At 32.7% G+C, this 26,977-nt stretch overlaps 3 protein-coding genes across 4 annotated transcripts in view; 2 read left to right on the top strand and 1 right to left on the bottom strand.

Annotated features, from left to right (window-relative positions):
- Window positions 1-25,592, top strand: part of LOC108765587 (protein split ends) — a 36,898-nt gene extending 11,306 nt beyond the window's left edge. The window contains exons 3-10 of one of the 2 annotated variants that reach the window (XM_018514373.1): window positions 14,594-14,656; window positions 16,460-16,527; window positions 19,855-19,972; window positions 22,014-22,182; window positions 22,303-22,445; window positions 22,849-22,979; window positions 23,066-23,419; window positions 24,658-25,592. In XM_018514373.1, coding sequence (XP_018369875.1) covers window positions 14,594-14,656; window positions 16,460-16,527; window positions 19,855-19,972; window positions 22,014-22,182; window positions 22,303-22,445; window positions 22,849-22,979; window positions 23,066-23,417 — 1,044 coding nt within the window. In that variant the 3' untranslated portion in view covers window positions 23,418-23,419; window positions 24,658-25,592. Of the gene's footprint in view, window positions 1-14,593; window positions 14,657-16,459; window positions 16,528-19,854; window positions 19,973-22,013; window positions 22,183-22,302; window positions 22,446-22,848; window positions 22,980-23,065; window positions 23,504-24,657 lie in introns of those variants that run through there. The other variant, XM_018514374.1, reaches the window with a different exon arrangement.
- LOC108765588 (pancreatic lipase-related protein 2) lies at window positions 1,908-12,928 on the bottom strand. Its single transcript, XM_018514375.1, has 6 exons — window positions 12,805-12,928; window positions 6,550-6,649; window positions 6,073-6,221; window positions 4,797-5,032; window positions 4,353-4,596; window positions 1,908-2,758 (listed from the first exon to the last, which is right to left on the bottom strand). Exons 1-6 carry the CDS (start codon window positions 12,857-12,859, stop codon window positions 2,520-2,522), a joined length of 1,023 nt encoding a protein of 340 aa, XP_018369877.1. The 5' UTR covers window positions 12,860-12,928; the 3' UTR covers window positions 1,908-2,519.
- LOC108765589 (uncharacterized) lies at window positions 9,644-10,105 on the top strand. Its single transcript, XM_018514376.1, has 2 exons — window positions 9,644-9,821; window positions 9,900-10,105. Exons 1-2 carry the CDS (start codon window positions 9,644-9,646, stop codon window positions 10,103-10,105), a joined length of 384 nt encoding a protein of 127 aa, XP_018369878.1.
- Window positions 25,593-26,977: the final 1,385 nt, after the last annotated feature.

The following is a 26,977-nucleotide window of genomic DNA, read 5'->3' as shown; positions in this document are numbered from 1 at the left end:
AATTTTTGTAGATAGTAATTGAACTTACGAATTTTTAAGCACTTTGCAAAAAAGATGCGAAAATAGAAATCTCTATTAGAGAAAATAAGAAAGCATAAAAAATCATAAAATTAATCAATTTAAATTAATAAATTAATAAATTTAAATTTTGAAAGCGGACAATGCCAAATTTTTAATTCTGCCGAAAAAAATTGTTTTTAAACTGATAAATTCTAAATAATAGTGAAAATGCACAGAAACTTCATACGTGCTGTATATGTATATATAATCATGATAAAATATAGCTGGTAACGATACTCGAGGGAGCTTCTCCCCAAGAGAGAAGGAACCAACACCGAGCACGGTCGAACGTGCTGAAGCGTAGACTGCGAAAACCGCCTTACACCTTCCACATAACGTGGTCTTTCAAGACTAGGGTCATCTATAACCCTGGCCATTGGATTCTTATCGACCTGCCCGTCGTACTGAATTTTTCAGTGTACATGCCGGGTTGATTGACCGCAAGCCAGATCCCACGGAGTCTATGTCGTTCGTGATTCTAAGGCTTACCGTATTTTCAACTTTGTCGATTCTCCTAACGTCTCTTTCGAGAGAGAGAGAGAGAAAGAGAGAAAGGGAATTCTCTTTTTTGCTTTAAAAGACAATGCGCGATTTTTTCGCTTTCCACGCGCTTGATTACATTACCTCATTGCTCATTCTACGAAATGTATTCCGAAATCGAACAATGCAGTTTAACGGTACGCGATCGTGAAAGGTCACGGTGCTATCTTCCAGATGAGTCAGGGAATGTTTCTGTCGTACATAAATCATCTTATCGATCCTTGAAATTACATTCCGACCACTGAATATGTTATATTGTTCTGTCTACAGTTCGTCTAACTAGTGTTATTGTTTCATTCTATATTTCAATAGTCCAGATTTCATGTTTTTCATAATCGCTGACATGGTATATCTTTAAAAGAACTTATAATACAAACATATAACTACACTGATAAAATTTAATGAAGAGCTGTCTTCGTGGACTGATTTTAGAAGTCTTTCGCGAGATATTTTGAGAAAGTTACTTCCGTAAAAGGACGAGAAAAGTTATCTTCGTCTAATGAGCATTAAAAACGGCAGAGGGAATTTTCTCAGCCACGACGTGCAATTTGGCTTGTCTCGAAACTTAAGTTCGGCCAGCAAGTTCTATGAAGTTGAATGAGTTTCGCGGAACCATACTTTCTTAAGAGGACGAACTATGGACATCCATAAGAAATAAAATTCTTAAACATTATTAACGGAGACAAACTCAGTATATTAATTTAGTCATAAACAATCTTTAAAAACACATGAAGATAGTCGTAGAGAATCACTGCGTTTCATAATTCTAGAATGGTGCAGAATAAAAGCAATACAAAGCGATTCGTTCGGGGTTTCTTTAAATATTTCCAACTTTTTCCTACATGTGTCTGGTTCTTCATTGATATTCTCTCAAGCTGGCATTTGTAATTTTTAATATGAGCACGTGCTTCCTCTTGTTCGAAGGGCATATGGTTCCAGAGGTTTCCTCATCGATTACCCAAGATGGAAAATAATAAAATTCTTCGGCCTTGAAATTTACATATCTCGAAGGCAGGATGTAGAGGAAATAACACGAAAATTGCAAGTTGCTTCCTCGATTATTAGCGTTTTTATTCTGATATTTTATTTTAGCTTTCTATACTTTTTTCACGCGGTATATAAAAGCATCGTTATAAAAAAAGATATAGATATTAAACTTAATTGCAGTTAATCAATATCAATTCATTTGAGCGATTAGTATTGTGTATAACTCTTCACTCTTGCACATAACTCTTCACGCTCATAAAAGAGGCAACGTATATTAATAATATAAATACAAGTTAAAAATATGTTTCTACAAAAATTTGAATTCGTTTTTTCCACATATCGTTTGTCATAAAAGTGAGTATTTATATATTCAGCAAGTCCGCTGTTGCAAAATTTGGTCACGTATTTCATCTGAATTATAGATGTATAACTATATAGTCATGTGACGTTTACTCGTAGAGCATTGACAATTAAAGCTAGAGTTAGAAGTTAGAACGATAAATGTTGTAAACAACGTGCTGCTATCTGGCACGAGATCACAGTGCTCGACATTAAAATAGTCAGCACAAGTTAGTTATTTTCCCTTCAACTTATCGCAATTTAGTTCGAACTTTTCGATATTGTTGCTACACCAAACCATGTTCCATCACGTACTCTGTTATTTTAAGGAGAAAAAACTTCCAATGTCACTTTAGTAATTCTCCAAAGAAAAAGTAACACTAATTGAGGTCATGAATCGTTTATAGAGAATACTGAAGTAACAGGAATACAGAAGCTTTCCCGCGTTTAAACATATAAGAATTACAAAAAAATATTTTTTATATTTTCCCACTGTCAAGTTTTATCCAAGATAATCATCCTGGCAGAAGCGATCGAAAATCGTTCGCCTCTTAATCTGGTTCATCCAAATTAAGATTAACGTATGGTAACGTTCATTTGCTAAGTTTGTGACTTGTCAAATTCATGGCGTACGGCGATCGTGAATTCGTGCTTAAATAAAATTTGCCCCGATACTTGGTATCGGCTGCGTAACCCATGTAAGCCTCAGGTTTCCACACGCAATTTGCCAAGATCCCGGGTCGCCATTTTGGGCATCGACTCGCGGCAAATCCATAAGGGTTCTCCACTGATTCCGCGTAATAACGCCACGCTCGATTGTGTCCACAGGTAACTAAACAGAAAACAACGATTTACTTTTAGCGAAACTTATGACGGTGATGTAGATGCTTCGAAACGCGATATTAACTCTCTAATGTCGATTCCAATATTTGTAACATTGTTCGTAATATATTACTTTATTTATATAAGGTTTACTTATTTAAAAAAACTTTTTTAAAAAAAACCCTTTTGTAAATTTAAATTTCGTTCATTTTGAACGAAGTTACAGCTGCTTGAATTTTGTAATTCGTAGCGCTACGAATTTTTGTTCCGACTCAATATATAGAATATTCTAATGAGAAATTCATATCCGTAATAAAAAGAACATTCATAGAATGTTTCTCAAAATATTCGTAGAGTTAGTAAATTGCACATACATAGTGTACCAACTTTACAATATGGATAAGATCAGATTCAGACGTATGTAAAAATACATAGAATATTGTATAAAACATTATATAAAATATTCTATGCATGTTCGTAAAACATTTATAATTGTGTTATTCAAATATTATGAACATATCATTAATGTTTGACAATATTTTCAGTATTTATAGAATATATGAGTATTCTAAATAAACATTTATAAAACATTTCTATAGTATATTTATGTGCTATCTAGGATTTAATATCTATTTAATATATGTCAATTAAAAGACACCAATTAATTTTAAGGAACACACTCTTATATAATAAGCACTCTTATTAAAAAGAATGAATTGCTAAATTTATTTTAATATTAGGTTGATGCAAATAAAATGACGGTTTTCTATAATATGTGGTGATTTTCCAATATATTCTACAATATATTCTACAATATATTCTACAACATTTTTAAAAAATTAGCGATTATACTATTCGATAGAGCAAAATTTCAGCTTTTAAAATCTGTATATTTTTTATTGCGATATAATATTTTTTAACGGAGCAATCAAAGTCAGAATTCTTTTTTTTTACTTAATCCGCGAATAATTCAGGAACAAAAAATCGTAGGAACATTATTAAAAAATGATTTTGTAGAGGAAACTTCAAGCTTTCATGATAGGTAGTAAAAAATTTTCTCAATTTTGTTTGGGCACGTAATAGACCTACAAAGTTAGGAGAAAATTTTTCATTTTTTCAGTTAGTAGTTTTTTATATGTAAAAATTACCAAATTTACATAAACTCAAAAAATATAGTAAGTTTTTGAAAGTAAAATTCTTAAGAGAGAGAGAGAGAGCTTTAAAATTCTTTTTTAAATTTAAAGTTTGTTCATTTTTTAATGAAGTTACGGCTACTCTTAATAGTAATACAGAAAAACATCATTTTATTTGCATCAAAAATGTTGTAGAATATATTGGAGAATATATTGATAAAAATCACCACATATTATAATAAACCGCATATTATAATAAACCACATATTATAGAAAACCGTCATTTTATTTGCATCAACCTAATAACAATAATTCAAGTTTGTTGATGTGTAACATAAAGAATATAATTGAATCGATTCAATACATCCGTCAGCTCTAGAGGGTTAAAAGAGGGAATGAGGTATTTCGAGAAAGAAAGATCTCGACAATAGTAAGAGAGCTCGCGGCTCGACATCGTAACGAGTTACTCACTGTATTGATTTATGAGTTTCCTGAAGCCCATGCGAACGATGCTCTTCAAATCACAGCCGGGCTGTCGTCTCACGCCACCGTTCGGGTAAAAATCGACGTGGCCAAGTGGATTTGGAAATCCAAAATTGCCGCCGTCAGTATGAATGACATCAACGAAGACAGCGTCGGCCCATGTCAAGTGACCGTCCTCACCGGTATTCATGTACAATGGATAAGCCGGGTCCAATCCAGTAATTCTACCTATCTAAAAGCGCGTTTCTCAAATACACACACACAAATACACACGCTTAACATATAGTCTGTCGGTCTCGTCGATATCGCGTCTCGATTGAAACTCCTGGCACTAATGCAGTTCCGATAATGCGGCCTTCGATTAGTCGAGCGAACGGTGCAATGCGGTGTAACTGTGGTGATCGTTATTAAGCGGATTCTACAGTATCTAACCTTTCGAGGTGCCAAAGCTTTTCCCATAAAACCAGCAACTTCCGCGCCCAAACTGAAGCCGATCACATGAATTTTGGATAAAGATACAGCTTTCTGTGCGTCGAGCCAACTTATCATGTGCGCTAAGTAAGGTCCGACAACTTTGGCATTTCTCACTGCTGTTATGTACCATGGTAAGACTGCCAGTTTAGGCCAGTTTATCAATATCACGTTATAGTGCCCACTACGCAGATAAGCTGAAACAAAGAGTAAATTAGATTCATAAAATAAATGTTTAAATTATAAAGCTATATATTAAACTGTTATAAATTAATGAACTGTAGAAACAAATACTCGGAAATACTAAAATCTTTGTACATATAAAAAAGTATTAAAAAAGGCATCGTTCAATCGCTTCACTCGATAACGTAAACCGTGTTTGTAAAAATTAAAAAGAAACCAAACAAGTAGAAAGTAAAATTCCTCTTTTTTAAGCAAATAAACAAAGCGGCTCAAAGCTGAAACAAAAGATAATTTTTATATCATAAAACTATATCAATATATAAAAATATATCAAGTTTTTAATATAAATTATTACATTATAGAAAAACAATAACTTTAAAATATCGCACTACAGCCTTTCTACATATAAAAAATATAAAAAGAAAAAAACCTCATTCTCTCTTGATAACTTGACCGTAAACGGGGTTTGTATCAATTTAGAAACAATCAAATAAACACGTAGATTTTTTTTTTTAAACAAGGAATAAACGAAGACAACTCCTTTGGGGCCACTAAAAGTTGAATTGGATCAATTTGTGCGCTGAAGAGTGGAAAACTTCACAATTTACTGTAGCAAGTTATGGTGTCCACTATTCGTCATTCTGACAGTCTCTTGAGGTTTAGCAAGATAGATTTGTAGATCATGTAGTTACTAATGGATTTAGCCTATTCGCTCACCACGAACTTTACGAGCGGAAAGAAAAACGAAGGCATCGCGATGACTTTTAAGAAGCTATTTTCGCATTCAGAGCGATACGTCGCTGTAGCATCACGCGCCTACCAAGAAGCTGGAAATGGCCACATACATTTATCATCATCGAAGTTTTGTGAAACAAGCTCAAATTTATTTCACAAATTTTTCAGATATTCTTAAAACTTTTTCCGTGAGTGAAGCGCTGTCGAGTTTGGCAGAACGCTGTTTTCCTTATGCATTTACGTCAAAGCCTTTTCCGCGAACAATAACTTTGTATGCGACATGCTGCTTATCGGTTTTGGATATTTATAAGGTACGTACCATTTCGTATACTAATGGGACCTTTTCCTGAACTACTGTCGCTGTATCCGTGTATGTAAATAATAGTCGGGTGTTTATCGTTGAAGTTACTCTTTCGCAGCGTTGTGACATCATTAAAATCCAATACATTCGGATACGTTGGATTCCGCCTGTCGTAGATTAATGCGAAACGCAAGAAAAATGTCGCTATGATGAGCAAAATTTGTGAAATTTAATACAATCGATGATGGACTCGTTGTTTTGCGGACTATCGGAAAACTAATCTTCAAATTCTTAGTTAATGATTAATTAACGGTCTAGCTGACATCTTTCTAAAGAACTAATAGATTAACAAAATTTCTGATTAATTATTATTAATTTCCGTTTAATAGTCTTGGTCTTAATGTAACGATAGGTAACGATATTAAATTACAATTAAAGCGTTTGTGGAATAGGTACATTATTGCGTGACAGTAATTCTGATTCATGCACATGTACCTGGTATACAATAGAAATTGGACGTCCCGATTCAATTGGATGGGGCAGCAATAGAAGCACGTACCGGTCGGAAGCAGAGTCAGATGCAATATAGTGTCCCCTGTAACAAAAGTGAAGAGATAATACCTTTAACGGAAATCTGATGAACTAATCAATTTCAATCTCGCGATATCGTATAAGACATGATACATGTATGAGACTTCAATTGAAGAATTACAAATAGTAAATATTAAATTCAGTTTATGGTATTCTTATTTTTCAATTGATTCAGCCAGGTTAAGAAATCCATTTGATAAGTACCGTCAGTACATAATGTATTTCGAAAGGCCCTATTGGCTCAACCCTCTATGCGTTTCTGTCTTCCGTATTAAATTGTGCATAAAGCTAACGACGGTCGGCCTCGACCAATCGCCGCGGTCGTCGTCATTGAACCTGGCGATGGTCACGTTATGTCGCGTGTCGTATGGCCGACGGAGATTGTCGGTGCGCGATACCCACCCTATCGAAGAATCCTTTTAGTTCCCCTCGCCGTGCAAAATGTTTCCACGCGGAACACAGCCAGGAACATTGCTCGGTTTCGCGGACACGCGAAAGCACTTATATTTATCTAAAAGGTAAATATGTTTCTAGCTGTGTTTCCTAGCTGTGTTAATTTCCTTTGTGTTCAATTCATTTAATCCTCTGGAGTTGACGCCAAAATAATAGTTAATAGTTACTGATGTCGTGGATGCATAAAGGTGCTTCCAACGTTTGCCAACATTAGCAAATATATGTATTATAGGAGGCGTCTTTATACACCCACAGCATCAGTAACAATACCATACATAATTATTTATATTGAATGTAGCTCAATATTTACCCAATGTATGCAAAGTTAGCATGTACAATGACTACTACAATGGCTGTTTACACCATGAATTAGGTCGCAATTTATAACCTAAATTTGGCCTAAATTATTTAGGTCCTTTGCTGTAAACGCTTGAGAGATGACTTGACCTGGTAACTCAGGCTTCGCTTTTTGGTGACCTGACCTGAAATAGGCCGCCTGTATAACTTCGGTGTAAATGTGCACTACTCGACCTACGCTACAACCATCATTTGTTAATCAAAATGACATAAAAAATGAATAGACTAGTCACTAGTAAGTATATTTTAATGAAAATATACTTTTAATAAAAATAATCTAAAGTTGCAAATATAATTTAATGAAAATGGAATTGTTTGACATTCTTGACAAAGAAATTTGATTAAGTGAGTCTAATAGGGCCGGTCTTACCAAATTCGACAACTTAATCGGCCGATTAAATATTGCCGACTGCAAGATTTAAAAAATCTTTTTCTAGCGAGGCACCGACGAGTACTCATATCCTAGTCTCGGCTTTTTCGCGATTGAGAAATATGCCATTAATAAGGACCTATGCTGTTATTATTATATCGTTCTTCACAGCTGCCAGGAAATTATGTTTTCAGTCTTGCAGTTGGCAATACTGAAATTTAATCGACCGATTAGCTTAATCGGAGTTGGTGAGACCGGGCCACAAATCCACGTCAGCTCTAAGTTAAGATATGCTTCTTTGTCAAGGGGAATTACCGTCTCCTTCAATTGATTAACATTTAATAATCTAAACAAAAAGAACAATTTTGTTGAAAGATTAAAAATTTTTTTGGATACAGATCTGAAAATAATTTTGTTAAAGCATCAAAATATTTTTATTTTGGAAACTGGTTGCTAGAATATAAAAATTTTTTGCAGCATTGCTCATTATTTCTTATTTTCCAACATAATTATTTTGATGATTTAACAAAATTATTTTCCGTATTCAGTAAACTTTTAGATCATTCAGCAAAATTGTTCTTTTCATGTAGAATCTACGTTTCTGATTAAATTCTGATTGAGCTATTGTGTTCAAATGAGTTAATCATCGAACAATGAACGTCATAACTTCCACGTGAAGTATAAACTCAAGAACAAACACACCAAAGTATCTCGTATCTATTGGATTGGAACTTAAGTTTGTAGCGTTACGAAAGCGCGTTACGAAAGCGCTGCAAAATTCAGACAGCTCTAACTTCATTAAAAATGAACGAAATTTAAGTTAAAAAAGAGTTTTAAAGCTTGAAGTCTTTACTTTCGCGGTTATTATGTCTTTTGAGTTTCTGTAAGTTTGATAATTTTTTCATATAGAAAGTACGAGATGAATAAAATAGGAAACTTTTTTCTCATTTTGTGGGCTTATCACGTATCCCCGAAAAAAAATTTGAGAAAATTTTCGACTTTTTAACAAGATAGCTTAAAGTTTTCGCTATAAAATTGTTTTTTGTAAATGTTCTGAGGACCTTTCGTTACTGAGTTATCGCGAATTAAATAAAAGAAGCATTTTGCTTTTAATTTCTTATAACTCCATTAAGAATCATTGTTTCGCAATTCAAGAAATATATTTTTAAATCTAAAACTTTACTCTAACAAATTGTAAAATTTTTTCAAAAACGTGTAAACGTGATAGAAATAAAGTAATGCTACGAACTTTTGTTCCAATTATATATATCTCGTTGTTTGGTAGCGTGTATCAACACAACGCCGAGGGAAACACAAGAATAATTTGCTGTTTTTTTTTGTACTTGGGCAACGCACGTGATGTCGTGTTCCGATGTAATTAAGCTTGCACGGAAAACGTTAAGTGGCTGTCGAGTTTGCTTGTCCGTTTGCACTTCTCAACTCCTTATATCCAGCGAGCGATAGAGTATTGAAAATGAATGACTTTTTACGAAAATTTATAATCGAATAACAGTTTTAATCAAATTATGAACAAATATTTTTTAAGTATTCACATTATCGAAAAAAAAAAAAAATAATTACTCGACGGTACAGCAAATGTTTGAAATCAGAATTTTAACTCATGATATTTACTGGTTGCAAAACTGTAAAACACTTGAATGATCAAGGCAGAACAAACAATTTTTACGATTAGTGAAAGCCTCTAAATATAATTTACGACCTGGAGCTCCGGGATTTATTTCACGATTGTGTAACGGGATAATTAAACACAGTTTCAAGTAGCCCCTCGAGAAATAGGTCACCGTTTACACTTTCGCCATGATAATTCACGATGCTTTTTCACGCCCGTCTGCTCGGGCTCAAAACATTCCACCGCGGAAAACAATCGTCACCAATGGTTATATCAACGCTAGGATTGACGCTACCGCAGGATCTGTTCGTGAAAGAAACTTTTACGATCGGAGAAACGTTATCTTTTCCAACAAACCGTTAACAGGTGAGAAGAGTGAACGGGGATAATATAGAGATTGGACTTTTGCAATGTCGGTCATCGTCTTATGCACAACCGTTACAGCAAAACGTCAGACTTTTTATTATCGACATAATCAACATTACCAAGCAACAACTATACGCCTTCGCGATTTGCACCGGTTTGATGACGCTGCATCGAGAATGCATTTCACGCGGCGCTATTCTTCGAACAGTGGGAATGTTTGCGGTATCGCCGAAACAAAGACTACAATATCTTTTAACGTGACAATCGTAGAGAAAGATAGATAAAGATAGTCTATATATAGTGTTAATATGGCATTACACTCCGCAAGTTTTTTTAGGAGTCGCGCCCGACTCACTTATTTTCGAAATGTTCATAAAAGCCATTACGCGTACAAAAAGTTTAGTCGTAATTACAAGTAAATCGACCAATCATCAAATCATCAAAATGCAATCTCACGTTTTAAAACTCTCGACTGTGATTGTGATGTTTTTATCGCCTTATGATTACAATTAAAATTTTTGTATGTATGATGGCCTTAATTTTAAAAATCGCCTGGATGTAAATGATCTTCGTTTACACAGAGGATTAATATCCTTTTTACGAAAAGTTGTTTACATCGAGAAAAAAAATAGTTCGTTTGACCAAATTAATCGATTCCTGCGGCCGAGGTAGTATTTTTTGCAATAAATTAAATTATTTACAGTTGTTAAGATACTTATTGTTAGATTAGTATCAAATTATTAATATTTTTCTAAGATGCTTATTAGTATAAAAAAAATGATTAAATTACTTGTCAATTTAATTTGTGATATTACTATTCTAGTTCTGTTCACGATTGCGTTTCAAGACCGAAAGATTTCGCGATTTGCACAGAATTGGAAATGTATAATAAATTCACTCTGAAATATTTAAGCATTAAGATCTGTTTTAACCCCGAAGATAGTTTATTTCTGTTAATTGATTTAATATAATTTGCCTTTATTTCTTTCAATGAAGAATATACATATGTATTTAAATCTACATATTATATTTAATCGTTTTTCAATGAAGGAAAGAAAGACAACTAAATTAATTTAGTTAAATAAATAATTAATTTAGTCAAATGAACAACTTTTTTCAGTATAAGAACATACAGATAATCAAAATAAAACGTATAAAAAAAATAACATAGAATAGGAAAAATAATATAAGAGAAGAAAAATTCCATTTTCGGCTAAAGCTTGGTTAATAATATTAGCTTAATGATATTCATATGCAAATCTGCAAATACGTTTCCTTCTATAAAATGCGCGCCGATCCGATTTGTTGGACTTAAAACTCAATTATAAATTAAAACTGGAAATAACATCATAAATCATATTGATCGTCAATTTAATAACAATGATAATAAACCTATTAAAACACTGTAAAAAAATTTATTGCGATAAATATCCTACGTTTCACAATCAGTCAGGGTTTGAATCTAGAACTCTTGACTTTCTGGGACGGACGTTTTATCGTATACAAAATAATATATATAAAATTATAAATACAAAAAATAAAATTTCTTTTAATTTATTTTTGATTTTGTTCTAATTTTTACAATTAAAAATAATATAAATAATTCATAAATTATAAATAAAAAAAAAACAAAGGAGATAAATAAAAATAGAATAAAATAAAGCGATAATAAAAGATACAAGATACAAACAGAAAAAAATAAAGAGCGTAATCAAAGGAAAAATAGTTAATATAATAAGAAATCAATCAAACATATATATGTATGTGTGTGGGCAGCCGAATGGAAAGACTAATGCAGGAAAGAGAGAAAGAGCCATTCTAAAATATCGTGCAGCTCATAAATTATATTGTTTAAGACTCGTACATGAATTTCGCGGTGCGTTGCATTAAATTGCTATTAAGTTTAAGGGGTCACTGGATTTAGTAGTTGTCAACGACGACCTTTAACTTTAGCCAGGTGAAAGCATGCACGTCCTCGATTCTCGCACTAGTTACACTGCACCGGACGACTTATAGTAGTGTAAAAAAAAGGGCCCGCACTTTAATTCCGCTGTGGAAAGCTCGAGTTATCTCAAGAAAGCATGCCACGTGGCGTGCTGCCGTATCAGAAATTTATCGTAGCGTATAGCTAACCGCGTGAATGTATTTTCCGTATAGAATGCGTTACGCGTCCTGATTACCTGATTTCAAATTATATTACATTTCTCGAGCGATCTTTACGTTCCAGTTGGATGAGAACCATAAGAAGCGATGCACACCGTGCCGAATATGGTCACATCGGCTATTTACAATTAAAATAACTAACCAAGATTTGCGATCGATTGATATAGAATACACGGACAAGAACAAAAATAAAATTCAAAATGTTCAACATAGTCGATTATTCGCTTACGCAGGCGGACATTACGAAAACAAATGCTCCCGTTACGAAATGGCATGTTTGCCAAATTCGTTAATTTCTTGTTTAACGAATCATCCATCATTGCTAATTGCCACCGGAGTCCAGTTGCATTTGTGGCACTTTTATTACTCGTTAGCATCATTAGTATAAATCATACCGGCACATGTACGGTCGCCTGTAATTAATGAAACGGAATTGCACTTAACACGATCATGTGCGCCGTTTACATGAAAAATTCATGCGAGTAATTGCATGATCTAGTTTCGATCCAACATTGATTTGTTTGGTTTGAAGAGTGTATTTACGTTAAATATATATACAAACACTGTTTCTTACATCTGATTCTCACTCGTATATCTTCTTCTGAGTTAATTGCAGGTTTTGATAAATTATATAGAAGCATATAATTGTATAACAAAATATTAGTACACACACAACATCATCAAATATAAATATTGAGTAGAATATTGAAATATTAATATGCACGTTTAATTTACATTACAGCCCATTTCATGAAAATAACCGGCACTCGCGGAAATTCGAAGAAATATCGAGCAAATTTGCACATTGGTAGCAATTTACCTCTTCGAACAATATATAAATGACACAGCATAGGCACGAGAAAAGATGGGAGCATTGTCGAGCACCCGAAAGTTTCGAATGACGCACTGCACTTGGGAGCCTTTTACTGTATCGTCTTACGCCAGATTCGAGAGGAAACTGGCCGGAATCAGCAGCAGCTGATCATTTTGTAGTTGCTCTCATACCTTTATCTCGTGAGCATAACGATCTACTTTTCTCCATTTTTAATGCTAACCGGTAATGCTAACAGTAACATGTTATGCTAGACGAAAATTGATGCGATATTATAAAGTTGTTTTAATTATTGCGCTTCCGGTATTTGTGAAATTTTTCACATCGTTAGGTCGAGAACAAAAGAACTTTTTATTTGTGCGAAAATAATGTTCTTATTTCTAGAAGAGAGAGCAAAAGATTTTTTTATCGTGCAACACTTTTTTCTACACTTGAGAGAAAAGTGTAGTATTTGTGATTATAATTGCACGATAAAACAATTATAATTAAAAACTCTGTTTCTATATACTTATTATCTTATAAAGTTAGTAATAATAATTATATTTTACAAAAAAAATATACAGGGTATCCCGTAAAGATTTAACAACGCTCAAGTGTAAATTTCTGAGATCATTTTAAGATGAAAATTCTAATACTAGAATGTCAAGGAGAAATAATAATTTTTGAATTATAAACATTTAAAATCAGTGAATCGTACCGTCTTAACTTTGTGCGTTCTGCAGGTGTCGTATACGATAAAAGCAAGGACTTGTATAGTTAGCTCTGAAATAATTATAATTTAGAATTAAATTATGGTAATTTTTATCTCACACACAAGGGAAATACCAGAAGTGTTCATCGAGTTTTTCGATACTAATTTTTTTGGTGATTCTTGAATCCAAAACCAAATATATGTGACACGATCGTCACGGCATTTATCAACATGCGGTTTTATTCTCGTTACTTCGAGTTATATATTTTTAAAAATCCGTAAAATTTTACGACCGCTTCGGCGAATCGGCTTTGCATTCGAGGTTCGGTAATTTTTTTTCTTTTTTAAAATGTATTTGATGCGTTTATTACTTCTTTCAAACAATAAGAATACTTATGGATATTACAATATATAAATTTTTGCAACAATAAATTGCTATCTTTTGGACAAGAGACTACTAACAATAAGAGACAATTAACATATTAGAATACATTGGGACAAGAATAACCCTGCGCATATTTTTTTTTAATACTATGAATATCGACATAAATGCAATAGTCTCTATCCCCTTCCTAAAAAAATTCAGACTCTCAGCGACAGTCTTACAATAGCGTGTTGACAAATTCATTGTCGGGTCGCGTTTATTCTTCAAGCTTGTCAAGGAAACGTTTAGAAAATATCTTTTTTGCAATAAAATAGAACGTTTCGAAATTCCGTTGTCTCGGAACGTACACATCATTAATACCTAGTTTATGTGTGCAAAACAAATTTTTTAATCATTCAGAAACATTTTTAAAGAAAAAGAAAAGTTGCCAAACCTCGAATACGAACCCGATTCGCAGGAGCAATTGTTTACTTTTTTGAATTTTAAGAAATTTATAACTCGAAAACAAAGCTGTATATTGACGCCGCGACATGTATATTTTTTTGGTTTTAGGGTTCATAAAAAAAATTGGCTTCGAAAAACTCGATAAATACTTCTAGAGTTTTCCATTGCCAGTAAATTGGACGTTCCTTTCTTGAACAAAATTAAACTAAATTTGTTTATATAATATCACTATAAAAGAAATTGTTCTTCTTTTTCAGGACAAATTGCTCACAAAACTAGAAGAAAACGAACCAGAGTTGGCATCTTCACAGGAAGATGAGGTAAGAAACGAATCGAAAGTGATAGCACGAGTAAGAACGCATATTTTCTTAAAGCGATATTTGCAAGCGTTATAAGTTGTCTAATTGACTATTCTGAAATGGCGAAATGAAATTGAATAGTGAAATTTCCCTTTCTCGTGATCACTCGACTTTATCACGGATATAAAAAGAAACTAACTCTTTCCATCTCAATTGGCATCGATCAATACAACCGCTATTTCTTCTTGTTAATCCTACACTATGAGATTCTCTAAGATTGATTGTGTATGTTTTTGTCTTCTCTACATCTAACATATATTTTTGTCGATATCTATATTATTATGAAATTTATTTTTATATATAAATATAGGAACAAAGCATATTTTTTTAAAGATTACATCAAAGTTTTCGTGCCTACATAAACATAAATTGAAGTTAGTCGGTAAAAAACAGTTTAATGGAAATTACATTTGCTATATATATATATATATATATATATCTACTGAGAGAAATGATTTTGTTATAGAAACAAATCAAGGGAAAGCAAATGTGATATTTGTTAAAAAAACGATCGATTGTTACGATTGCAAATTAATTCGTCAATGTAACAAATAATCAATAGTATTGCTAGCAAATAAAAGGCTCATACATATATATAAAAGTCGTAGACGGTTGCAGGGTCTCAAATCGTAAGAAATTGACTAATTCTAGTCAAGTATTCTCCCTATTTTTGACTGTGCTTGATCAGTTTCCTACGACTTAAGACTCCACGATCATCTACGAATTCTATGTAAACGAGTTAAAGTCTATCCAAAAAATAGGTTAGATTCGATATAGTTTGTTTCTGTTACTAATAATTGGTTGGTATAGCAGACTAGCAGCAATCACAATAACATAATTTGTTGTCATATTATATTTACCGATCACCTGTTAAAGGTACCGGTGGCTTGCTAAATTAACAAAATCCTTTCTCTCAGTGTATATGCGGGGTTTTCAAATTCGCGTCCGCGAAGTACAAGACTTTATGCTAAAACAAACAACTTTTTCCTTTAAAGAAATTGCGTCCGATAGATAATTTTTGCGCTTATTTGTTGACTTCAACTTTTATATATATATAAAATACACATAAAATGTATTATACATTTTATAAAATTTATAAGATATTTTAAAAAATAAACGCACATTTTATAAATTATAGTCTATATTAATATAAACATTATATAATTCTGTAGAATACTAAAGATGTTGTATCTATCTTCTTGGTTCGTTGCGTAGTGTTACGCTAGATTGGACCATTAAGCTACACGATGAAGAAAATAACAGAGTATCTGTATCGTGCAAAATATAGCCGGCCGTCCGGAAAAGTCGCAATTTCCGAACGAATTGGCCGCCCAGTCGGTCGCAAAAGTCGATTAACGACGATGACAAAGTGGTGGTTGCAACCCTTCGATTTCTAACGTGTTCGCCCACCCTCTTGACTCGAGTTATTAATATTTCGATTAAAATGACGCCTAATTACGTTAAGTCGATTATGGCAGCTAATCGCGGCAGCCATCCCGATCGCTAAGAAACAACAACGTGTTACATCGTGCGTCCTGGGATTTAATGACATTATACGTGTAAGCGCGTAAAAACTATGTAAATAAAATAAAAGTCACGCTTCGTGATGAACATGAATAAAAGCGGCTGTACGATCTTTTCTTTGTGCTCTTTCGCGATTTTTTCCTAATAGCCAGTATTAACGTATATGTGATTACCAATAAAGATTACCGTTCGACGTATTCGCATGCGTCCAATCAATGCGCCTCTTTATTTTTTTTCCAGTGCGTCATATGCGTGAATGCGAGGGCAACGATGCAGACCGCGCCATGTGGGCATCGAGTGGTTTGCAGGTGAGTGAATGAGCTTAATGTAAGCGTAGATTTGCGCATCACTAAGTATTTTAAATGAATTATTAATTTTTCAGTAATCTTATAAGTTCAGTTTTGTTGAAATTATTGCGAGGTATATATACATATAGTTCAAAATCAAGGAAGGTAGATAGATACACAATTTTCTTTCACACAATAATCAAGCATTTCTTTCTTAGACATTTGGTCTACAAATCTTGAAATCTGTCACATTCACATAAGAAATAGTGACCTCTCGTATTTTTCTTTCTCTACTCTGTAAAAGTACACTCAATAATAAATCGCTTTAGCACATTGGAACTCAATGTTACGTAACTGAGAGTCAAACGGTGGTTAAATTAAAAATAATGAATTGCTTAAAAGGCATATCGTACACCACGACGCAAGATATTAGTCGCGATTATTTTATTTCCATCCACTTTACATTAATAGACGTTTCGGTTAATTAGACCATCTTCAGTATTACATTTAAAATTTATTGAACGCATCTACATATGTTTACCTCATCCCGCAATATGATTTAATTCTTAATTATAATTTTTAATTAGTAATTATATCCAAAGATTACGTCATTACAATATACAAATTTTATATACATCGTTGAATAGTCATATACTCCAGAAGAATTTTTTTCCTTAAATTCAGTCCCATATTCTACTTTCCATCCAATATCATTGTATACATAATTTCCTGATTCTAATAAATTATAATTTTATTGTTTTTTATTGTTCTCATGATTGTATTAACAAATTTTTTATTATTTAATTAGTGAAACTATATAATATCGGTGTTCCAATGAAGTCCATGGATGATTTTCGATATTTCGAAAATGAAGATGGTCTAATTTATGACCAAAACGTCTATTAATGTAAAGTGGATGAAAATAAAATAATCGCTACTAATATCTTGCGTCGTGGTGTATGCCTTTTAAGCAATTCAATGTTACGTGTTTACTTTTCCATATTGTGTGTTTTTCGACAATATATAAGGTTAAATTTTTTTTTAAACTCTCTGCTATATCTTATAACATTTTTAGGAATCTTTCATTACATTTACAGAATTTCCTAATTTAAAAAACTCTATTATATACACGAAAAAATGCTCATTTTATAGAAATATCACAGAAGTCAAAATTTTCACATACACGCACACAACTAGATCTTTTAAAAATAAAATTTAAAAGTGTATGTTTCATTTACTGAATGTATGAGATATTAATGCATTTTTACACGTTTTTAATTTTTTTATCCTATAAATATTAACTAAAATTAATACAGTAATTACATTTGTAATTTTACACTGGTAAATTTACACTTGTAATTTTACACTCTACAATGTAACTGTTATGCAATAACACGTACAGTGTGTAACAAAAGTAAGTAAACATAAATATTTTCAATTTTTGAATAGATTTTTCTAAACTTTGAAGTTAGGTATTCTAGCAATGGTAATAGCCAATGTCAGGGCAATGACCCTCCATTGTTTTTCATATATTATTCAAACATTTGTTTTGTCTATTAACAGTGTTATATTAGATTCATTAGTACTGACAGGAGTTACAAAAGTAAGTAAACATCTTGAGTTTTTCCTTTATATTTTATCTCTGAAATGTATTTTATATTATATCTGTGTTATGTTATAAATTCATAGAGTCTGTAGCAATCATTTTGATGTATTGAGGTTATGTTGTTATATTTAAAAAATATATTTTTTAATTTGTTAATATTTGTTTGGCATTTGTGTATTTTTTTAAGATTAAAACGAAAAAATGGCTGAAAAAAAAGCATTTGATTTAACCAATAAAGAGAGAAGAAAATAGTTAAAATGAAAAATGAAGGACATACATATTAAGAAATTGCTACATTTTTTAATAAAACACCGGCAGCTATTTTTAAGATAGTCACTGCTTATAAGAATGATGGACGAGTTTCAGCTGCACCAAGATCATAAAGACGTCCAAAAGTCACTAATGTTTGAATAGACAAAAGAATAGTGAATATCTCGTCATCAGATCCCTTTTTATCTACACCAAAATTGCAAAGTTATTAAGTGAAGGTAACAATGCATCGTCTACGCAAACCATTCGCCGCCGATTGCACTCATCAGGCAGACGTGTTGCAAGGAAATTATCTTTCGTGAATCTTTCGAAAAGAATCTTAAAAAGCGAATGGACTTTTATAATAAACATGTCTTAAAACCATTAACATTCTGGAAAAATGTCCTTTGGACCGATGAATCCATGGTTAGACTGATACGAGCAATCGACGGCGAATGGTTTGCGTAGATGGTGCATTCTTACCTTCACTCAATAGCTTTGAATCTAGCTGAAATTCATCCATTATTCTTATGAGCAGTAACTATCTTAAAAATAGCTGCCGGTGTTTTATTGAAAAATCTAGCAATTTCTCGATATATATATCCTTCATTTTTCATTTTAATAACTATTCTTCTCTCTTTATTGGTTAAATCAAATGCTTTTTTCAGCCATTTTTTCGTTTTAATCTTAAAAAAATACACAAATGCCAAATAAATATTAATAAAAATTAAAAAATATATTTTCAAAATATAACAACATAACCTCAATGCATCAAAATAATTGCTATAGACTCTATGAATTTACAACATACCACAGATAATATAAAATACGTTTCAAGAACAAAATATAAAACAAAAACTTAAGATGTTTACTTACTTTTGCAACTCCTGTAAGTACTATGATCTAATGAATCTAATATAACACTGTTAATAGACAAAACAAATGTTTGAATAATATATGAAAAACAATGGAGGGTCATTACCCTGACATTGGCTATCACCATTGCTAGAATACCTAACTTCAAAGTTTAGAAAAATCTACTCAAAAATTGAAAACATTTATGTTTACTTATTTTTGTTACATACTGTATATTATATTATATATACATTTACATTGTTGTGTGTGAAGTTAATGTTCTATTTCTTTAATTGGTGTTTAGTACTACAATTGTAAAAACTAGATTGTTTTTTTTAGTTCTCCAAAGATTAGACTTTTTTATTTATAGGATTTCTAGAATGACCTGTTCAAATGCACTCTGTGTGCATATGTGCGTGTGCGTGCGTGCGTGTGTGTGTGTGTGTGTGTGTGTGTGTGTGTGTGTGTGTGTGTGTGTGTGTGTGTGTGTACTTTCTTTTTATTACAATAAAAGCTCGAAATAGGTAATAATTATTTTTCATGTTAGTGTTGCTACGTTATAATTTAATTTATTTTGCATTTTAGAACACTTCTTTTAATTATATTTCGACTTCATATCTGTTTTTGCTGTTTTGCAGACGCTGCTTCGTCAAAACGATACAAATGGCAGTGTCGCAGAGGCTTTTGCCGCTGAGATGCGTTATATGCAGAGCGAAAATCCTACGATTGAAGCAGACTTATATTCCTCCGCGTGATGTAAGTGGCAATAGTGCCCGTTTCAACTTAGATTTTTCGTATTTGGATGCACACGCTAATTACTTGTTCCTCGTTTACATATTTTATCATTTAAAAAATTTCTTGAATTTATTTTTACACGCTATTTTTAGTAATTTAATTTTTCACTGTCTCCCTACAACTTCGTTTCAACAAATCAATTCGTGTACATACAAATCAATAAATTTCACGCTCACCGCATGATCGTGACGAAATCACTGCTAATTGGAGCGGAATTCTCAAAGCCGCAAATATGGCAAATTTGTGTAACAGGATGATTAAAAAACAACCTCGATAAATCGAAATTGCTGAAAATATTGTGCCGCATTCCTTTTCAGATATCATTCATGACGCGCATACCATCTTTTTTTATGTACGATTAACTGTCAAAGGTGTTTCGGCATATTGCAAATTATTCTTTAAATATAAGTAATTTGTATTCACAAAAATGTAACTTTTATAAATAAATTTTCATTCCAGCATATCATATCCAGAAAGCACCATGTCTAAAAAATGTCTAGAACACGCAACACAAACTGAAAGTAACGTAACGTCAATAATTTCGTGTTCTACAATATAAATGTAATATAACACATAGTGTTACATAACAGTTACATTGTGGAGTGCGAAAATATTGACGTTATGTTACTTTCAATTTGAGTCGACTAGAAAGACGTCATTAAAACATTTTTTAGGACATAATGTCTTTACAACGTTTCATATCCTAATATTAGACATGCGAGTTGTCTAGGAAATTGTCTAATTTAAACAATTCCTAATTCTAGCAAGAAATTTACGTAAATCCTTAGACTAGGGGTCCCCCCCCCCCCCCCCCATGATTTGACCTTGACACATGTTATCAAGATCATGACTCAGAGTGACCACCAACAAGATTTAGCCGTCGCTCGTCCTTCATTAAAAAGTTATTAACAACAAAAGTTTGAAAACATTACGTCTTATTTCGGTTATATATAACATCAGAAACTGTCTAAACTACATCCACCTACTGCACTCCACCTCCTCCATTGACTAGTGGCGCACGACTTTCCACGCAAACACAAGTTGACTGCTTTAGCAGAAAATTTAGGTAAATATGTAATTTAGGGGAGGGTTAGAGTTAGGTTATTATACACCCATAGATATATAATAACCTAACCCTAATCAAACATGGGTATATAATAACCTAACCCTAACCAAACCATGTATCGTAAACCATGTATGCAGAATAAAGCAGGGAAAAATTTTCTGTCCTAAGAACAAAAATTATATAAGAAAATATAAAAGTCGTGCACCCCCCAAGCAGGGAGGAGGGGAGGTGGGGTGGGAGTCGCTTCGCGTAAAAAGTTGTAAAATATACTTTAAAGTAAAAAATTTCTGTTTTATATGGTGAAAAAGGGATATCATATACGTTTTTTCTTAAACTTTTTTTATTAATAACTTTTTAATGAAGGACGAGCGACGGCTCGTCCTTCATTAAAAAGTTATTGGAGATTACTCAGGGTCATGACCTTGACAACATATGTGAAGGTCATTGAAGGAGAGGATCCGCTAAAAAAAAAATCTAAAGATTTACCGAAATCTGTTTTATAGACTCACTATTATAATCATTCTAGATATATTTCGCTTGGAGAAATACAAATCGATTATGCATTGTAAAATCATTTTTATTGAAAAGAGTGCTTTCTCGAAGTTTATTTTCTCAATTGTCGATAATAATTTGAATAGGTACAAGTTTACTCTTTGGCCAATGTTATGCGCTGTTATCGCAAGCTCCTTCCTACCTTACTTTTACTCTGTATAATTTGTATTCTTTTCTGTTAAGTTATCTTTGGCTACAAATTTATTTCTGCTATCGTTTTAATTTTTTCTATTATCATTTCGAATTAATCAATCAAAAAAAAACTTACATCATTATTCAATTTCATTAAATTTAGAAAAAAACTCATGCAATGTATTTAGTAGAATTGTACCGTATCTCTGTGACTTCTTGACTTCCGATATTTACAATAGTTTTAACTTATAGTATTTGCCGGGTAAATCTTGGATATTCCCTCAAAGCTCGTCAGAGTATAACATGGGCACAGGAGCCGGTATGTCTAGATCTGCTAGCAGGTGGGGGACCGGAACTACCAGAAGTGTACCAGCCTCTGCCTCTTTATACTCGATGGCCAGCGGTTCGTCATCAGTTTCTGGTTTGTAATAATCTTCATAAATTGCTAATAATATACAAATTACTATGAAGGTTTAAATATATTACAAAGAATATCCTACAAAGAAATATACTCCTTTCAAATTTCAATTCACTCACGTAGGAGTGTCTTCCGTTTCTTCGGCAACTTCCTCGACCGCGCATAGCATCTCTCTCGGCAAACCGACGAGGGCGACGAGGATACGACAACCCACAGGCGCCACTCTCAGACGTTCTCAGACGCAATCGATGAAAATGCGAATTCAAGTTAGTAGCTTATCACAATATTCGACGTAAAATACATTTCATATTTTTTTTATATAAAGTAACATTATAATAGTCTAATTTTAAGAATAATATATTTTTTAAAATGAGTTTTCTAAAGTACATGGAAAGAAGAATTTTGCTGACGTATTTAGAAATTTAGCTAAATACAGATCTAAAAATAATTTGATTAAACCAATAAACAATTATATAAAAATTCAAACAGGATGAGCAATGTTGCAAAAAATGTTGACATTCTAATGTTTGGGCGTTCTAATTTTAAAATAAAATTATTTTTGGATGTATATAAGGTATACTTTGCTAAATATTTACACCTCAGCAAAACTGGTTTTTCTTTTCATGTATACGTAAATCGGTGGAATAAACAATTTATGAAAATTTGTAGTCGTACCAAGATCCTATTCAACAAATCCCCGAAGAGGAGGAAAATTTGCGGGAAAATCGGGAACGCCGATTACCCCCCATCCGTGAATTCCAGAGGGATTATCGTGCTGGTAAAGCCTCCACTAGAATCAGGTATCTTTGCAATCGTCAATTTCAGCAATCGACCGAGAGATTCGCCAAGCGACAGATTCGTGAATTCGCAATTGACGCGTTTACAGATGTGCTCACAAGATTGTGACACAGATGGATATACCGCCGAGCTCAAGAAGCATATCCGCTATTACATCGTCGGCATCGTCGGCATCGTCGTGCAACCGCATCGTGTCTAAACGATCAACGACAGTACCGAAGGTGTCGGTGGTCCAAGAGGTGCAGAAGTCAAAGAAAGAAAAGGAACAGGAGAAGGAACGCGAAAAAGCGGAGAAGGCCCGTCAGAAGGAAGAAGAGAAGGCCGAGAAAACTAGACAGAAGGAAGCTAAGAAGCTGGCGAAGGAAGAGAAGAAGAGAGCGAAGAAAGAAACAAAAGCACGGCGGAAGGAAGCCGAGGAAGTTCCTCTTTTGACGGACTAAAAGTAAGGTTTGACTGATAGAATAAAAGTCTCGTGACATCGAACACCATAATACAGCTGTTCTAAAGAGTTTTGAAAGACTGGCGGTTTTTTCGATATTTTATATCTTTTATATATACACAGAAAAAACGGTTCTGCTGATTGTACATTCATTACAAGCATTAAATTTATTCAATATAAGTAATAGAAAGGGTATATAAGTTAATTATAAAAATAAAAGAGAGGTAAATCGAGACATATAATATATACATTGAGAAAAATGTCCGATCAAAAAGTAACAAACGGATATTTCCGATTGATTTTGATCGGAATTTATAAGACTATCCGATCAAATTTTAGGACTATCCAATCAAATTTATCAGATTTATAGGACTATCCGATAAATTTGATCGGATAGTCTTATAAATCCGATCAAAATCAATCGGAAATATCCGTTTGTTACTTTTTGAACGGATAAAGCCCGGAAATTTTTCTCAGTGTATCTACTGTATTAAATTTGAACAATATAATTCTGAATATTACATTATAGCTGAAATATGTAATATTGTTATTTGACATCGAGAGACCTTGGATTGATTAATTAAATTTAATTTAATTTAATTGCTAAGAACTTTTTAGGATACCTGTATTATGATACTCTATGTCTGGAGCTTTTTAATTTAATTTATTCAAAATATATTCTGATTCCTATAGTAAGTTTAATACTTTAATCAAGATTATTAAATTAAAACAAATTCGATTTGCTTATAATATAAGATCACTTTCTCGATAAAATCTTATAATGATTTTAAGGAATACATAAACAAATTCTTGTTTTGTGTACATATATATGATGAGTTTTTCTGTATAGTAAGATTAATAGGCATATTTTGAGACTGTTGTTGAGAAAATGTTCTTTTATGTTAAAAATAACCATTACTCAAAAAGAAAAAAAGTAAACTGAGTAATCTCTTTTCTTATTGTTAGCAGAGACTGATATTTAGAATGATATTTTTCTGTATGTATATTATCTTCTTCTCTTCTTTCGCCAGTTTCTTTGCTTCCTTTTGCCTAGTCTTTTCTGCCTTCTCCGCTTTTTCTCGCTCCTTTTCCTTTTTTTTTTAACTTTTTTTAATGCTACATGTATAGCGTTCAATTTGAGTATCCTACATAATTATTTTAATAGTTCAAACGAAATTATTTTCAGATTTGTATCTAACTAAATTTTTAGACACCTTTTCAAAATCATTCTTTCCGTTTAGAGGATCGATGCGTACAGGATGAGTTACTGACATTTGTATGATTGCGAAGACAAATGGAATACCAAAAAGGATATCGTTCGGTTATCTTTCGAAAATTCCAGCAGCCAGTATCGACTGGTAAATGCATACGGCCTAGCGCGAAAACCATTCTCTAAGAAGCGAATAATAATTAACGCGATTGTACATATTCTGTTTGTTAATAAGTTCAATATATGTATGGTTCGTTCATACTTTGAAAAATTATAACAGCTAATGCTAATTGAACGGTCTGTAACTCGTCCTGATTTCCTCGTCATCTTACAGATAAGTTCGCGAGAAAGGCGGCGATAGGAAGTAATATATATAAAAAAAGAAACTCTAGAAGCGGCCAAATTTAGTAACCCGTCATATCGAGTTATCGCGGACTAATTTTTTATTATCGATAAGAAAACTCGAGAGTATAGTGTTACAATCTAGAATTCAGGCGAATTATTTCAATGTTATATACTTACTACTAATTTTTATTTATTCCAAAATTATTATTTGCAACTTATTTGAGTCATCCTGCCAAAATCTGCCATAATAGTTTTATTTAGTCCGAAGTGATAACCCCTTAGATTAAATAAAGATGCGCAAATGTGTTCTCTTTTAATTATATAAATAATGAATGTAAAGGTTAGGTATACTCAATCCATAGTCGACTCACTTGTCGATAACTATTTTCACCGCAGCGTTTAATCGTCGATCATTAAATTGGAATAATCGATAATCCTATTCCTCTAGTCAATTTAACCTAGTCATCACGAAATAAAGAAAAAAACATTCGTTTGTCGATTCTTTTACTCTCATCGCAATTCCTCATCGTCTTATCTCAACAGTAAAGGATCATTCGGGGTAAAATGCTTACAAAATACAAACGCGGAATTTTTCTATTTTATACATATATGTACTTAGTATATTTAATTTATATACTCTTTAATATTAAATACCCCTTCCATCATATATTGTTGATATATGTATCATATGCGCACCTCACGATTTCAAAAGCGGACGTGAACGACTTTCGTTCAAAGAAGTACAACCGCGTACGATGAGGGTAGCCTAATGAGATCGATTTGTTAAAATGTGCGAGAGTATACCTAACATAACGAAATATATAGAGTCTTATATAACACGTACATAATATATATATTTATATATTGTGTACTATATAAGGCTTTATATCTTATCATTTATAAATATATATATTATATATTATAAATATTAGCAGTGAGAAGACATTTTTAAAAGGAAGTGTGTGTCTCGTTACTGTTCGTAGAGACTCCCCGTTTAGATTACACACCTTCGGTTTGACTCTTTCTTTCTCTGTTCGACAATTTATAACTATTAACTTATATGAACGAAGCTATCAGTTAATGAAATCACTGTACTGTATGCCGTAAGTAGACTCCTCGTATAGTGTTTTAATTACAGAGTCACATGAGAGTTACGCGACGATAGCTTTAACGACAAAAACCCCTGTGTCGTTGACACACACACTCACACACACACACACACACACACGACACACACACACACACACACACACACAATTTTAGATTCCGCCCTTGATCTCGATTCGCCTTGCAAGCAGCCGAAAATCAAAAGCAATTTTTTACAAAATCTGCACGTCAAAACTAATTGCAAGTCTCGATATCAAAAACATCAATGAATAGAAAAGTAGTTCTATGCGAGGATCTACCTCCGACAGGTAGGCGACAACTAGGCTAAAGTAAGTTCTATTTATTTTTTCTATATCTTATTTTCAGCGATGCATTTAATAGCAAATGACGGTTTAATAATGATGACAATACTTCTTTTGTAACCGAAAAAGCGAAAGTAAAACCGGAAATGAGCTTTTTTACGAACTATGATGTCAGAATAGTGGGACGGGGGGAATGAGAAAGTCTCAAATACTATTTCTTGTCTTTCATTAATTCGTTCTGTGGAATCGAGCTTGTGATGCACAGTTCTAATACCAACAAAAGATAATCAAACATTATTTTAATAAACTGCGATATTAATTATAATGCAGGACACAAATCTGCCTAAATTTATTCCCATAAGCTTTTATCGTGTCACGCAAATGGAAATTGTAATTAAAATGTTTCATTGCTTGAAACTCATTAAATGATACGATTCAATGATTTAGAAATCAGATAGACGCAATGAAAGTAGGAATTAACATTGCCGAAAAAACAATTGCATTTGCATCCGTAAAGAATTGGAATTTTAATGTACTCTAAAAACGATCATGCACATATCAATAATAATTAATCGATTTTAATTAGCGATATCGTCT

The sequence above is a fragment of the Trachymyrmex cornetzi genome, unplaced genomic scaffold (genome assembly GCF_001594075.2).
Source record: "Trachymyrmex cornetzi isolate Tcor2-1 unplaced genomic scaffold, Tcor1.1 scaffold5, whole genome shotgun sequence".
Taxonomy (NCBI): Eukaryota; Metazoa; Arthropoda; class Insecta; order Hymenoptera; family Formicidae; genus Trachymyrmex; species Trachymyrmex cornetzi.
Note: the sequence above shows the minus strand (reverse complement) of the source record. Positions and strands in the feature narration are given on the sequence as shown.